Raw genomic sequence first — 14,571 nt, 5'->3', positions numbered from 1 at the left:
ACAGTAAATAAATAAATAAACAATACAAGTATGCTGTAAAGACTTTTTGTTGGCATAGGACATCTTGTAACTCCTCTTCCTTGGAGTTTTATTTGACATTTTGTACTTTGTGATATTTTCTTATTATCCACATACTTTGCATCAGAAACATACAAAATAATAAACCTTTGACTGCGTAAGGTTCTTTGACCTGAATAACAGCATCTGGTGTTAGCTGTAAGAGAATGCAAATTTCTTAACTCTGGGCTAAAAATAGAAAAGGTAAAATTTCGGTCAAAAATACAAGTTTGCTAAATCTGAGCCAAGAATAGAAAAAAGTTAAATCTCTGCCAGCAATACAAAATTAGCAAATCTCGGCCAAGAACAGGAATGGTCAAATCTTGGCCAAGAATACAAACTTGTAAATCTAGGCTCATAATATAGAACTGTTTTATTTCGGCTCAGAATACAAAACTGTTAAATGCCAGTCAAGAATACAAAAATTTTAAATGTCCATCCATAATAATGTGATGAGTAAGTGTACAAAATATATACGTACTTGTACACAGCCTTGACGTACTCACAGTCCTTGTCGTCTTGGGCGTTCACAGTACGTCCCATGGCAGTTTCTGGCGACACAGATTATTTTTAACATCTCACCTAAGCACGTACTTTTTTTTTATATATATATATATTCTTGCTGTCTTTGAACTATTTTATTTGGCTCAAGAATTTCCTCTCCAAGTGAAGTGATTCATTCTTTAATGCATTAAGGGCATTTCATTCTATGCATGCTAACCCAAGAGGATTTCATTCATATTTTTATACTATGAAGAAGGAACCACAGTTATTCCTTCCAGAGAGAGAGAGAGAGAGAGAGAGAGAGATTATTCAAGATCTGTTCGTTTCGAGATACCGGGATACATTACATTTAAATGACTGGAGGCCATGGGCCTGTGAAAATACAAATTTAGGAGAACAGCTCCAGAAGAGAGATTTAATATTAATATGTTTAGATATAGCCTTCGTAACTCCATCCTTAAGATAGGTCTCTCCTAAGCTGAACAAAACCGTTTGGAAATAGTGTGAGAAAACTCTCCAACGACTTTAAGGGTGGAGGTAAAAATGGAAAAGCCGAACCCGAGATCTTCTAAAACTTATCCGTTCTACCGTTCTACAGAATATGAATTTTACACATGAAGGAAATAAGCAGCACTGCATCAAGTGAGTGGGTGTCCATCATCACTTGATGTAGTTCTGCCTACAGTACAGTATTTCATCCATCACGTCTATCATTCTTTTTCTGTGTCTACCCACATCTCTTCCTAATTGTGACAGCCTTCCTATTGCCATTATTTTATTACTCTTTTTTCCACCTCAGGTGCCCCTACAACGAGTGACAAGCCAAATAGTTTCCTGTTACTCAGGACATAATTTACAATGTTTGGTAGTAACTATGTAACCAAAAAATGGGGTAATGTGGAGCCTAACATATGGTGCCCCTGTTACCTGGGTGGAAAGACGCCAATGCAGCGTCCCCCCAGGAATCAAACCTTCACACTATTCCCTTAGAGAGAGAGAGAGAGAGAGAGAGAGAGAGAGAGGGAGGGAGAGAGAGAGAGAGAGAGAGAGATTCACTGATCGATTGAGTGAAGAAGCTAGTGCCAGGTACCTACGGCCATTTCACATTTAGGCAGAAAACATTTACAATGATCAGGTCTTGTATGTGTTATGATGGGAAAGAGATCAAAACAAGAGGAAAGCATATGAGTACGTGATAAAAAAGACATAAGACTGATAACAAAAAAGTGGCTGGATTCTCCAAGGAGATCGGACAGTGATGGCAGTCGGCCTAAATCATGAAGGAAAGAGAAAGCATGACAATGCTCAACAGAGTATTGAGAACAATCTGCTACACGATTCGCTGCAGTAAGTCAATTCTGAGAAAATGAGCAAAATGGAGGTGCCTCACTGGACATCAAATGACTACGTGTAACACGGGTATGTCCCAAACACAAGTGTGCTAAAGCAGTCTGCCGCCAAAGAAAAATGGTTGGCTTAACAGAATGCAGCTTATTATCAGCGATCTTAGACCATTCCATTTGCAAACGATGCCTAAGCAATCCAGAGGTCGACAGCAATAAATCTTTCGCCGGAAGACAGCTGGAGGATATCGTACAGGACGCCACCGTTCTGGCCAGAAAACCTAGCTGCTCGTTGCCAGCAGTACGAACATGACTCGAGACCCAACAAAACGTAACTAGTTTCATTTTGGTGGCAATCCTGTACAACCACTCCTGGATTTCATGGACCACTGGGTTGGCTGCAGGTATGGTCCTTCGAGAAGAAAGGGCACTAAGGGAGTCGGTGAAAAGATGAGATTCAAGAAGAAAAAATATATTGAACGGCAACCAAATGAGCATATCATTCTGCAGTGAAGACACTGGCTGCATCAAGTAGACTTGACTACCGTGATCCGTCACGAAATAAATCAACAAAACTAGTGCCATCAGAGGATTTGGAACCATCTGTATAGATGGAAACGGCTGACGAATCGCAAGACATTTGACTAGAGAATGTAAGGGGAGGTGGAGGACTTAGTGGCAGAAAGGACAGAGTATAAACAGATAGAAGCAGGCGCAATAAGTCAGGAAGGGAAGGTACAAGGACGGGTTGGAAGTACGTGAAGAGAAGGAAGGGACAATGAAGGGGACAAACTGACTACCATATTAGAAAAAGAATATTGCTGATATGCTGGGGGTTAAGGATGGAAGGGATGTAGGAATGAAACCAGACGAAGAATGTTGATGTAGCCTATAAAAATAACGAAGGGTCAAATCATCATAACGATGTGACAAAGAGGGCAATCCAGGTTCGATATACAGGCTCTGAACCAGAATGGAGCAGAATACCTCTAAAGCAAGACGAAACCCCACGTGTTGAACAGCATCCAACCTGCTAAGAATGGCAGGAGATGCAGAGGCATAAACTATATAACCATAATCAAGAGAGAGAAAACCACAGAAACATGTAAACGTAGAAGGGAACAATCAGAGCTCCAGGTGAGATGGCCCAAGGTTCATAGAAATTGAATCCTCTGAATAGCAGTCGTGTTTAGGATATCAATATGTGAAGACAATGTCAACTGAGGGTCGAAAGACAGACCCAAGAATGTAGCAAAATCATGATACATAACAAGGGAGTCCTAAAGATAAAGAGGCGGCCGTGGAATAATATGCTGTCCCAAAACATCGTGGCATGAGATTTAGATGACGAAAAACGAAACCCATGAGAAGCTGCCAAAGAGGACACATCAGTTATCGTTGGCTGCATATTATAACAGAGACGATAAGCATCATCAACCCCCTGATAAATTGCAAAGGTATCAAGATATATGGAGGCATTAATTCCCGAAGGGACAGAAGAGACAATTCCGTTGACTAGAACAAGGAATGAGCCCTACTCAGAGAACACCCCTTTGGAACACCCACCACCTGTGGAAAGGAGTCCATTAACTATTATAAACACGCACCTGGAAAGCTGAATCTCTCAAATAATTACCCGGAAAGACACTCAAATTACCATCTATCCCAAATCTAACTAGGGCATGAAGAATGTTGTACTTCAACGTAGTGTCATAGGCTTTCTCAATATCAAAAAGCACTGCAAGAACTGACCGCTTGTGATGAAAAGCCTAATGTATATAAGACTCCAACTTCGTCAAGAAATCCAGAGTACTGCACCCCATGAGAATGCCACATTGGAAAGCAGAGAGAAGATTTAGATTTTAAATACCTCTTCAAACGAGCATGAACCATCCATTCCAGAAGCTTACCAAAGCAACAAACAAGGGCAATTGGTCTATAATCTTGCGGAGAATGACCAACCCTACTAGGCTTTGAGAAGGGAAAGAAGTACGCCATCCTCCAGACAGTAGAGAATACACCATCTATAATCTTGCGAAGAATGACCAAGCCAACCAGGCTTTGAAAAGGGAAGAAAGTATGCCATCCTCCAGACGGTAGGGAACACATCATCTCTCCATATCCAGTTATAAATGAAATAAAAAAACAAAGTCGGTCAAGGAAGGTGCTTCATGATCTGCTAATGAAGACCATCAGGGCCCTCACAAGTGTTACCACAAGACTGGATACCAGACAGAAGCTCTGACATAGAAAAAGAAGAATTATATGACTCAACAGATGACAAAAAGAAATTCACAGGATCACATTCAGCATCTTGTTTATTCTGATGGAACTCTCGGGAGAGGTGGGATCCTTTGCTAATCTCACTAAAATGGTCCCCAAGAATATCATCTACCCTAGCATGATCTGCAACAGATGAACCATGGACATAAAGTACTTGGGCTGGCGGAGAAGAGTATTTGCCTGAAATTCTGAGAATACAATTCCATAGGAAATGAATTGAAGCAGAAGATGTAACAGAGGACACACAAGATGACCAACTAGATTTTGTAGCAGCTCTAACTCTCCTGTGTGATTGACACTGTAGCTTTTAACCCACTGCATGCTGGCGACATACATGTACATCGGCCCCTGTATGCGTGGACAGTGTCAGGGACATACCTGTACGTCAGGGATTTTATATATTTACCAAAATTCGAAAATTCATATTAGGCACCAAAAATTTGGCTTGGATATTCTCCCCCACCACTCTCTAGGCCTCTCTATATCATCTCCATACCCAACAAGAGTGTCCTTGGCTTGAATAGCATAGTTACCAGTGAAGAAAATGCAGAGCTTCTGCCTCCTCTCGCTCTGTGGCAGCAGTGGGTGGTGAAGTCTACGGGCGTTACTCAGAAGTTTTCAGCTGCCTGCTCAACAAGAATCGACCTCAAAATCGACCTACATGGCTTCTGTGAGTACCTTTATGGTTGTTCTCCATGTTTCCTCATCATTTCGAACCTATCTAGCAAAAAAGGTCGAAAATTGGCAGCACCACAGCTCCATGAGGGTCCAAAGTCTGCCAGCACATGGTGGGTTAAATGCAAAGAAAGCAGATCGAGGGCCCGGAATATTAATCCTCAAACGGTAGGTCCACTATCAAGCCCGTTAGATGGAAGGGCTCTAGTACAATCCCTGGACCATCATGGGACGCATTTGGATGCAAAGGAGCGAGTAGTCTGGGGGGATGGACTTCAGTAAGATGGCCAGCACAAAGTCCATAAAATAGGGACCCATATCTTCAAAGTTAAAAAAGATAGAGGGATCTAAAAGGGGATTGAAAACAGAGTGAACACATCCCACTTGGCACGTTCAAAACACCAATGAGGGAGACGGAGAACAGGCAAATATGATGCAGTTGTGAGTAAAATGGGAAAATGATCACTTACTTAACAATCATCTGCCACAGACCAATTAAAATCTAGAGATATAGATGATGAAGAAAGAGAGAGATCTATTCAGGAGTATGCATGTGTATGCAAATCATGATGTGTAAAGCAGCGGAAATTAAGAATATGGAGGTCTTGATCAGAGATAAAAAAAATCAAGCAAACGGCCTCTAGCAGTAATAGTATTGCCATCCCATAAGGTATGTCTGTAATTAACCCATCATGTCCCGAGCTATTTCGCACCTCTGACACCCCCCAATCCCGAGGTATTTTTGAAATGTTTTTTTTTGGCTAAAACTCCGCTTTTGGTGAGAAACACCGAAAATTCATAGAAATCACTCACCTGAGGTTTAAAATACTCGATCCAGGTACCAGTACCTCCTTACTTTACTGGGTTTTCTAACAGGCTGGCAACAAAGAAAACGAGTTCTATGGGAGGGTAACTATTTCACATCACTCATAAACGGTATTTATTTATTTACTTGGTACGAATTTATATGTAGTATGACAGTATATTGGTTATCAAACAGTAATATAGGCATTATAAGCATTGTTTCACTCACTAACTCATCACCATACCTGACCTTTTTTTGCCACATTACCTGATCATCATTTCTGACTGTTTCTTCCTCTAATGCTATGTAAACTTTGTCCTCCATATTGTCATCGATTGGGGAATCACTCTGGCCCTTAATGTCTTTATTGGCCAGGTCACTGGTAACAAGTGAATTGCTGAGACAATGGCGTGCAGCGTGGGGGAGGTTATGCGATGTAAGGCATTGTCCCTGCTTGGCATCTTGTAGAGGAATAGAGGAAGGTGTCCCGTGTATACGTACGAAAAATCACGTGTGAAAATTGAAAATTGTGCAAATTATGAACCTTGCAATTGCACAACGTACCAGTACGTCGTCAGTACTGGCAAATACAAAATGTTGCAACGTATCCATACGTCGACGGGACATCCCGAGTTAAAATCACCTGATAACAAGGTGGGCTGAAGTAAAAGAGACAGTAGACAGGAAAGCTCAGTGAAATATACAGGACAGAAGGCAACATGTAGAGGAAAATTACTGTAATCCAATCATGAAGGAAAACCCTCACCACATTACACTTAAGTGATGGGACATTGAAGTAAGTTTGTAAGGAACTGTAGTGGGGACAAGAATTGATGATTCAGTAGACCGCTGCCGAGACAGAGGATGAGGAGGAGAAAGTAGGATGGGAATGAGGGACTGGAGTTGCACTGAGATGATGGCCAAGAGGACTGTTTGGGGGGCAAGAAAAGAGGAATGGGGGAATGCAACGAGGATGGTGGGTAGACTGTTGACAGGATACAGACAAGGGCCGACTGGGTACAGCTGCCTGTAGCAATCTGCCATCAAGAGACTGTACGGGAAAGGTAGAAGCTGGACGGGGCTGGGTACCTTGGGAAAGGGTCGGTGACAAAGTTGCAGGTATGGAGGAAGTGGATGATGCAGGTGGATGGCAGGAGCAATAGGAGCAGGAGCTGCTAAGAAGGTGGAAGAAACCTTGACTGACTATCAGACTCGGCCTGTGTACAAGGAACATTCATCAAAACCGATGTTACGAACAATCTGATGTGCCTCCCTAAGTGACACCAGTTCATGAGCACGAGTATGAGAGACTTACTCACAAACATGATGGTGGGACAAGAACAGACATAAGTTAGATGACCACCATTGCAATTAGGACAACAACATGCAACCACAGAGCTGTCTACTTCAGCATGACTGGGATGAGCACATCTAGGAGAAGTAACCATTGAATGACACCATTTACTCTGAGATGACCATAGCACCAGCAGGATCGGCACTGGCCAGGGCAATAAATTCTCTCACAGGGAGTTTCATACCACTGATAATAACGTTAATCAAGCCTGATCTTAGCAATATTAATAAGATGTGTTCGATTTCCACGTGGTGGAATGTTGTAGCATTGAACAGATAGCACATCATAACCCAACTCCTGTAGCACAGACTGATATGGGGTAAAGAGTCAGATAACTCCCTGACAACCCAACTGAATGTATGGACTGCAGCAGTACCAGAAATACAGTAGAAATTAGGTGCAAATATCTGGAAGTCAGAATAGGAGCACTGGTAGTATCCAACAGAGAAAGCTTAGCATCAGCATGGCCTTATTCCTAACAGTAACAATACAAGACCTATCATGCAGGGAACGGGATGTCACATTCTTCCCTACGCGATGGAGCAGAAGTAGATGGAACTCTAAATCATCCATGGAAAGTGGGGCATGAGGTGGAATGTTGAAATACTTAGTCCAGGACTGCGTGTCAAAAAGGGTTAATGTAAAGGAAAAATGAGGTTGTGAGAGAATGAAAGGACAGGCGTGAGAGGAAAAAACAGAGGAGGTGGACTAGGACCGGGCAGGGTTCAAGGCAGACGATGCAGGTGTAGAGGCAGAAAGAGGGGTATAAGGTTTGAGAGTGAAAATGAGAGAGGAGGCGGCAACAGAAGAACTTGCTCTGACATCGGGAACAGCTTGTAAAACTGAGAGAAGTGATGATGTGTTTGGTGGAGTGGATCAGCATTGGCCAATCCGAATGTCCTTAATCGGGTCTGAGGCCGTCAGAATATCAGATGGGGAGGTAATGGTAAGGAATCCCCTTCCAAAGCACCGGCATTCAAAGCTTCGAGCTCCAAAATGAAGCCTGGATGAGAGAGACAGGCAGAGACGTCCTCACCCCGCCAAGGCCTGGTGAGAGAGAGAGAGAGAGAGAGAGAGAGAGAGAGAGAGAAAGGTGCAAAACATTTTTAGTAGACCAATGTTTGTCAGCTCTTGCTACCCACGCTTACGAACCACAATATATTTTATTTGTCTCTCAGTCACATAAAGAGTCTCTTAACCTGTTATCTTGTCGGCATCAACTAGAAAATCAACTGTAGTAGCTCTAATAGTGCTACTGAGCTACAGAATGTGAAACCAATTATACACTGATGAAACACATTAATTTATTATGAGGAAGACAGTTACATCAGGTACGGAAACCCTGTGAAATTATTAGTTGATCTGTAATCTCCTCAGGTTGTACAAGTATACTTTTGCCTTCCTTCCCGACAGCACCAAATATTTCTCCACAGCCAGACAGCCACACCCACACACCCCTCACTTCTCCCTCTCGTTTTGAAATGGTTTGAACCCACTCACTGTAGTTCAACTTCTCGCCTTGGGAGAGGGACGATTGACATTGCTAAGTGATAAATTTTGGGAGTGAACAAAGTGTACTCTACACTTCCGTAAATCTGAATGATGAGGCCAAATTTACATGAACAGTTCCTTGTAAAATAATGAACTTAGCGTGTGAATATCCAATGTCGGCAACTGGCGTGCATCTTATAGAAGAACAGTACAATATAGTTTTCTTATGTTTCTCTAAAATAATACTATTACCCTTGTAACGTATGATTAATATTTGTTGTAGGCTGCAAATTTCCAATTACTGACTTTGTTACTAAATAATGGTAAAATTTGTTCATTGGCTAGGCTAAGTAAGTTAGCTTTTTCCTCTGTGGGGTTGAGTTTTCCCCATATACCAGTAAAGTGCACTTTGTGAGCGAGTGACGAGAGTTGGCGCCATGTTATCATAATTTCTCTCCTGATATAAAATTATAGGCACAGTCTCTTAAATTTTATTTGCAAGAGCTGATGTCCAAAAACACTCTATTACGACGGAAATCTTTTAAAATTTGATTTCGTGATTGAGGCGTTCACCAATTAGAGCCGAAGACTCGACATTCTGAGGGGTTGCTATACCTTTATGGGTGATTTCTAAATTGTTGAAATTTACTGAATGAATATATCACATGCAGAAATAATTTAAACTTTACTTCACATAGTCATTAGCTTAACGTGACAGTCGGGTCAGGCCGGGCCACTCATTTCCATACTTACTGAGAGTAAAAATTGCTTTCTCGCTTGGCTCGCTTGCTCGTAAAAGTGCCTGAACGCCAGGAACAACGGAAATATAAAATCTTATGCATCATATGACCTACAAAACATGCAAATATTTACTCATATTATCTAATGGTTATTACAATAGGTATCTCAATTTTACCCGAATCTTTGCCCAAGTTCAAACTCAGGTATATGCTCTGGTCTGTGGGGGGTCATTTGTGCACATCTCTCTGTTAGAGTAGATTTTTATATTTTCTTGTTCTGTATATTAAGGCTGTTAAAAAAAACTTAGGGCAACACCTCCACATCAAGTACATTTTTTTCTACAGAGCCCAGTTTAAGTTTTTGACTGACAGCAGCTGTGCTAAAATTTTGGATTTTTTTTTTTTTCTGGAATAACTCATTAAGAAATTTTTCTTAGATAAATCTGATTTATTACATTGTTCAGGCGTCAGGTGTAGGAATTTAGTATATTTTGTTCCTACTCTCAAGGGTTTTAGGTACAAAATATCTAAAAATCACTCTATTTGCAAAAATTGCCTTCAGTTTCAAAGTAAGTCAAATTTCAAAAACGTTTCAAATAGTGTGTGATATTCCTAGAGCCACTTAATTTGGCCAAAAAAAAAAAAATCTCATTTAGTTGCACTTTCCAGGATAACTTCCATAGTAATGATTACTTTCGCCCTATGGACTCTACAGGGTACCCAGTGTAAGTAAGGGTCACCCTTACCCTCTAATTGGCATTTACTTCACATCAGTGAACAACATTATTCAACATTGGTAGCTTGTTTTGTGTGTATATTTACATATCTTTAGAACTCTGTATTTATGCACACTAATTGCATGAAACACAGGCACTAATGGCACACAGGCACACATGAAATGTGCACTTTTATAAGCACATAGGCATTAATGACAGTTGAGGAGCCAGCTGCAAACAGCGGGATTGTGTTGATTAATCACCTTGGTTTTTGCAGTAACTAGATGTTTTCTGGAACTTGCAGAAATTCCCACATTTTACTCTCACTCTTCTGCAAGAATAGGTTGATCAGGCGAATTTCGTACAAGAACAAATGACTGTCCAATGGGCTTCTAGTGCTTTCCATGTGATGGACGGTTTGTGTACTTCTTGTTCTTGGTCATACATGTAGCCCTATTTTTCTGGATTCAATGTCTCCACAGATTCAGGATGAGAGTCCAAGGCATGCATCATAGTGTAAACATTGTAGAATGAAAGTTAGATGTGATGCAAGGGACCTTGGCTTGATGGAGGGAGGTTTTGGAGTAGTAGTAGTTGTTGTTCCCTAGGCAGTGTGGCCAAACAGCCCCGTGTCCCTAAGGAAGGCCACGGCAGAGACCGGGTTTGCCCACAGAGCTCTCAAGGAGTGTATGTTGTGTTGTTGGCGTAGGTGATTGTGTGCAATGCAGTCTTCCATAATGTGCTTAATAGTATGAAGTGCTCTGTTACATCCTGGACAGGCATCAGCGGCGGAGTCATCCAGCCTTTTCTGATAACTTAAGAGAGCTGGATGATGCCCACATCTCAGCCTGGCCAGGAGGACCCTGTCCTCACGGAGGAGATAGGATTCAGATGGGTAGATATCAGGAGGCCGTGCATGCAGTTGTGTGCTCTCTTTAAGTGACTGAATGGAGTGGCGAGTGATCTGAGTATGGACATGCTTCTGGATGCTGGTCTGAGGAAGGCAAGGTGAGGGGAAAGTTGACAGTACTTGTGTATGATATCGTGTGCTGGGTGTTTTTTTAATGTTCCTTTGTGTGTGTGGATGTGCTGCCATGTAGTGTAGTGGATGTTGTGGGTTTGTGGAGGCTGCAGCTAGAATTTGGGTGCTTCTCATGTCTAGATGATCCTTGAATTTGAGGACTTTGTTTTTTTGATGTAGGTGTCTGTGGGTGTAGTAGCTGTGCAGCCTGTGAATATTTTTAGGGCCTTCTTCTGTATGGTCTGTAGAGTGTTGTAGTGTGTTTTAGTGAGGTTAGGAGCCTAAGCAGGGCTTGCATAATTCATCACTGAATGTTTATATGGTTTGTAAACTGTGGTGGTGATTTCTTTGTTTTGTCCAAATGTTGTATGGGAGAGTGACCTCAAGACATTGAGTCTTGCTGTTAATTTATCTTTAATTTTTATGATGTGCTGTTTAAATGACATTGATATGTGTTACACCAAGGATTTTGTGTGTGTGTGTGTGTGTGTGTGTGTGTGTGTGTGTGTGTGTGTGTGTGTGTGTGTGTGTGTGTGTTAGGGGAGTATAGTTTATCGTGAGGTGTGGAATGTGACTGTGTTCTGCTGTCCAGTTTGTGAGAAGAGTCATTGTAGATATGGTTGGGGCTATTTTGAGCCTGTTTATGATGAACCAATCGTGTAATGTGCTGAGGTAAGGTTGGAGGATGTGTGCTGCTGTGTTTGCATATTGATGTTTACATGTGTTATGTTGTCTGCATAGGAAGCTATGTGTTGGGTGTAGGTATGTCCTGCATGTATAGGTTAAAGAGTGTAGGGGACATAACAGATCCTTGGGGGACGCCATTTGTCAAATTTCTGATGCTTTAAGACTGACTGGCAAATGTTACATGTGCACATCTGCCTGCCAAGTAGTTTGCCAGCCATTTTTTTGTGTTACTGTGCATGCTTGTGTTGAATATTTTGTTTGTGAGGTTGTGGCAGGGGATGGTATCAAAAGCTTTGCTAGTGTCTCGTGTGATTAGGAGTGTTCTGTGTGGTGGCCTAGCTGAATTCATGCCATCAAGAACTCTCTGTGTAAGGTCCGAAGGAAGAGTGTTTGTGGAGTGTAGTGGCCTAAAACCATGTAATGATAGGGCTAGGAGGGTGAGAGGTGTAAATAGTTGTAGTACCAGTCGTTCAATGACTTTGAAGTGGGTGCAGAGGAGTGTCATGGGGCTGTGTGAGGAAGGTAACGTGAGGTCTTTGTTAGGTTTGGGGATAGTGATGCTAATGCCATGCTGCCAGATGTTGGGTATTATGTTGTGTGAGTAACTGTAGTTTGATATGTTGGTGATTGCTTGTATGCTATTTGGTCCAAGAACTTTAGATGGCTGACAAGTGAGAAGTGACTGATGAGAGTGTTTGCTTGTTGTTTGTTTGAAGGTATGGTGTCTGTTGCTGTACTGGCAGCATGTGATTATGTGGTGTTGGCGTTGGAGAGTGTGATGCTGTTTCGTGTTTTGTAGAGTTTCCTGGTGTTTGTTTTGTGGTCAAGTGTTTGGGGATAATTATTCCAATTTAGTGTTTGCTGTTCTGATATTTTATTGTTTATTTGAGTGTTGAGTTCTTGTATTTGTTGTACGGTGTCTTGTGTGTGAGGTGTTGGGGAGTGTCATAGTGTGTCCCGTTGACTGATGAGGCCTTGAATTTCTGGTATGAAGTTGGGGTTGTGTCTCTTTCTGTTGCCTCTATGGATGTGTCTTTTGTCTGTGTTTTGTACAATTGTACTGAAAGTGTGCACAGTGGTGTTGATGTTTGTGATGGACATACTGTTTAATGTTTCAAAGTGTTGTTCTGTTTCAGCTGTGAAGGCCTCCCAGTTGGGTCTCTGATAATTAGTGCATGTGTGTCTGTGGCCAGCTTGGGTGATTCTGGTTTTGGTAGTGATGATGACTGGGAGGTGGTCAGAGCCAAGGGTTTTGACCTTTCTCCAGGATGCTGTGGGGGCGAGGTTTTGGGAGCAAAAGGTGGTGTCTGGGGATGATGGGGGGAAGAGGGCTTGGTTTGGGGTATGGGTATGTTGATGGAGATTATTCAGTATGAAAAGATTATCTGTTTGGGATTGTGGTACCAGCCCTCTGTCTGTGTCAGGGTTGTTGACATGCCAGGCCGAAGCCTTGGGGATGAAATCACCACCCAGGATGACGTTGGGTATGTTAGTGATGTGGTGTATTTGTGGAGAGTAATTGTGTGGTACTGTAGGGGACGATTGGGGGTGGGGGGAATGTATGTGTTGGCGATTGTTATATGTGATTTGTTACTATTGTATATTTTAATTGACTGTATTTCAGTTGTGGTGTCATGTGGTGGGAGAAGTGACTTTTTGTGTGCTCTGATATCTGAGAAGTTGATGGATTTGTGTACCAGGGTGATGAGTCCTCTGCCACTTCTGTCGGCCCGGTCTTATTTAATGGTGGTGAAATTATGAAATGTAGGTGTTTTTTGTGTTCTGTGAGGATTTGTTTCTTGTCAGATGCCAGTTTGTATGTTTTGTTGTTTGATGAATTGTGTGAATTCTTGTTTTTTGGTGTTTATGTCATGTATGTTTAACTGAAGGATGTTTATGTTGTGTGTAGTATGTGTGCTGGGTGCTGCAGCATGGAGGGCAGGTGGTGGTGTGGGTGGAGGGGAAGGGGTAGAATGTTGTGATGGAGGAAAGGGTTGGGGCGAAATAGGTTTGGGTGTAATGGGAGGGGTTAGGGAATTGGATGGTGTGGGAAGGATCGGTGGGTTAGGCCGAGGTGTGGAGGAAGTAGGAGCAGTGTTGTTGGGGGGGTTAGCGGGTGGGGGGAAGGAGCATAAGGCGCAGGTCCAGGTGTTTGTGTAATGTTTTCTGGATGCAAGTGTTATGCAGGTGTAATAGGTCCAGTTCTTGCAGGAATTGCACTGAACTGAACCCTTTGTCTGTCGGCTTGAAGTGATGGTTTTTGAGCATGGTGGACATATGTATTTGTTGGTGGGTTCCGGATTGCTCTCAATGTCCCCGGCTAGAAGAAATCTGTAAGAAATAACCACCGGGGAGTCATTTCTCAGTGTAGAAAGAACGGTGTTGTTGTGTGTGTTGTGTTGAGAGATGTGGTACTTGCCTGGGCGACAGAAGCCACTCCCAGGTTCTCTGGCCCCGTGAGGGACTGGAGGGGGGTTGCGGTGGTAAGGTCCCAGACAGCGTCTGGGGGGTAGACCCGCAACGAAGACACCAACGCTTCAGGTCCAGGTTTTGGAGTGAACTGCCTTTGCTGCAATGAATATTTTCTATATGGAGATCTGAGAAATTTGTTGCATCACTTTCTTCAGTACTTTACAAGTTATTGTTCAGCACATTTTATTTTCCCTGAAGAGTGCTGGGCAGACGCCCCAAATCTCATGAGAAATGTTTATGGCTTTGCATTCAAAGCTGCCTTCTTTGTTCAAACACTGCTAGTTATATCACACTCCATTAGGCTATGCAAAGCTGGCAGTGCTGAACACAGATGATGACCCACACGCTAAGACTAGGTATGGAGAGGCACAGACGTGATCCAAAGAAAGTATCCAGGCCTTGTCGATGCCGTGGCCAGGAAAC

General features: G+C 42.5%; 1 protein-coding gene across 1 annotated transcript in view; it reads right to left on the bottom strand.

Annotated features, from left to right (window-relative positions):
* Positions 1–14,571, bottom strand: part of LOC145395519 (cytochrome P450 4C1-like) — a 338,392-nt gene that overhangs the window by 156,708 nt on the left and 167,113 nt on the right. The window contains exon 5 of the mRNA XM_080269128.1: positions 539–608. Within this exon, the coding sequence (XP_080125254.1) occupies positions 539–608 (70 nt within the window). The remainder of the gene's footprint in view (positions 1–538; positions 609–14,571) is intronic.

Source organism: Coenobita brevimanus, chromosome 31 (assembly GCF_032717465.1).
Source record: "Coenobita brevimanus isolate Jiangsu-jjx chromosome 31, ASM3271746v2, whole genome shotgun sequence".
NCBI lineage: Eukaryota > Metazoa > Arthropoda > Malacostraca > Decapoda > Coenobitidae > Coenobita > Coenobita brevimanus.
Note: the sequence above shows the minus strand (reverse complement) of the source record. Positions and strands in the feature narration are given on the sequence as shown.